This window comes from Polyodon spathula, unplaced genomic scaffold (genome assembly GCF_017654505.1).
Source record: "Polyodon spathula isolate WHYD16114869_AA unplaced genomic scaffold, ASM1765450v1 scaffolds_1313, whole genome shotgun sequence".
Lineage (NCBI taxonomy): Eukaryota > Metazoa > Chordata > Actinopteri > Acipenseriformes > Polyodontidae > Polyodon > Polyodon spathula.
Window position 1 is genome coordinate 1,199 of NW_024472796.1, and position 1,302 is coordinate 2,500.

Genomic DNA, 1,302 nt, shown 5'->3' on the forward strand with positions numbered 1-1,302 from the left:
CAATCTGCATATTAGTACATACATGCTCGCAGTACAAGCCTGAGAACACACTGCTAATGCCTGCCTGTTTTTCACCCTCAACATAGATTTAGAGACCTCTAACAGTTTTAAAAATAAGCAGATTCACATATTGCAACCGTCTTCCTATTTCAAAATCGCAACATTAGTTATTGTTTTGCCCCCCTTTGCAATGGATGATGTCTCTGCACACGCACACGCGCGCTCACACACGTTTTAAACCGTGCAGGATTGCACTGGCCCGTGGATTGGACCCTCGCTCTGGTCCCAATAAGAGGCCCCGTCTCCCCCCTTCTCCTCCTCCTCCTCCCTGGGTCGTGTCTTTCTGAAGCAGCGCTTACACTGAGCTCCTGAAGAAAGCGCTGGTGTAAACAGCACTGGAATAAAATAACCCAGCCCCGCTCAGAGCGGACCAGTCTGTTCAGAATCGACTGGTTTGCCTGTCCAGGACAGTGCGGTTCTGCGTGCCAGCCTAGCAGAGTATTCTTCACGGACAGTCTGTCATTTCGTTTTGCTTGCATGTCAAGCAGCAGGTTCCAGACTCTGTCCAGGTATACCTATATAGTTTAATGTATTTATCTGTTAGAATGAGAGGAAGAATCAAACTATATTGTCTTGAAATATAAAGCTGCCCTAACTTCACTGAATTTCTAAAGCAAAGCTGAACTGATGGTATGTTTCACTGACGAGGGCGCTGGCTGAAATATTCTTCAACTTCATTTAGTTTCTTCCCAGTTTTACCTTACAGATGTGAAGCACTTGTGGGGTTTACTTCAGTATACAAAACAGGCTGTCACTCTAAACGGCTACATTTCATTTGTTAGTTTCTTGCTAAGGCTCAGCATAAAGGCTTGCTCTCAGTTTAGAAGCTGTTTTGTAATCTGGATGTCTCTGTTCGTTCTGCAAGGCTGTTGCTCTCCCAAGAATAAGTGGGCTATTTTTAAAGGGGACAGTGTGGTCAAATGCTTATTCTGAAAAGAAGAGAGAGCCATTTTAGTATTTCGATCTCTGCTGTTTCCTTAGCACTGGGACACACATTTGAATAAACACTGGCTGAAAATGTGCAGGTTTGTGTTTGCGAGGAGGCTGTCAAAGGTAACCTGTGTCTGCTGTGTGGGGAGTTGTTTTAGGAGCTTGGTGTGGGATTTTGAATAAACTTCATGATTTTCAGACCACTCTAGGGTCGCTTTGCCCCTGCATATGCACTTGAATGCCCGGCTGTCTGGACCACTTCAGTGCTTTTTAATTTGACTTTCTCGGGAATGCACAAGTTTCCTTGTTTGT

The 1,302-nt window shown here is 44.8% G+C and overlaps 1 protein-coding gene across 1 annotated transcript in view; it reads left to right on the forward strand.

The window, feature by feature from the left end:
* The first annotated feature begins 522 nt into the window (after positions 1-522).
* LOC121309549 (cell adhesion molecule-related/down-regulated by oncogenes-like) overlaps positions 523-1,302 on the forward strand; it is a 23,121-nt gene continuing 22,341 nt past the window's right edge. Inside the window, exon 1 of the mRNA XM_041242533.1 lies at positions 523-569. Within this exon, the coding sequence (XP_041098467.1) occupies positions 538-569 (32 nt within the window). The 5' untranslated portion in view covers positions 523-537. The remainder of the gene's footprint in view (positions 570-1,302) is intronic.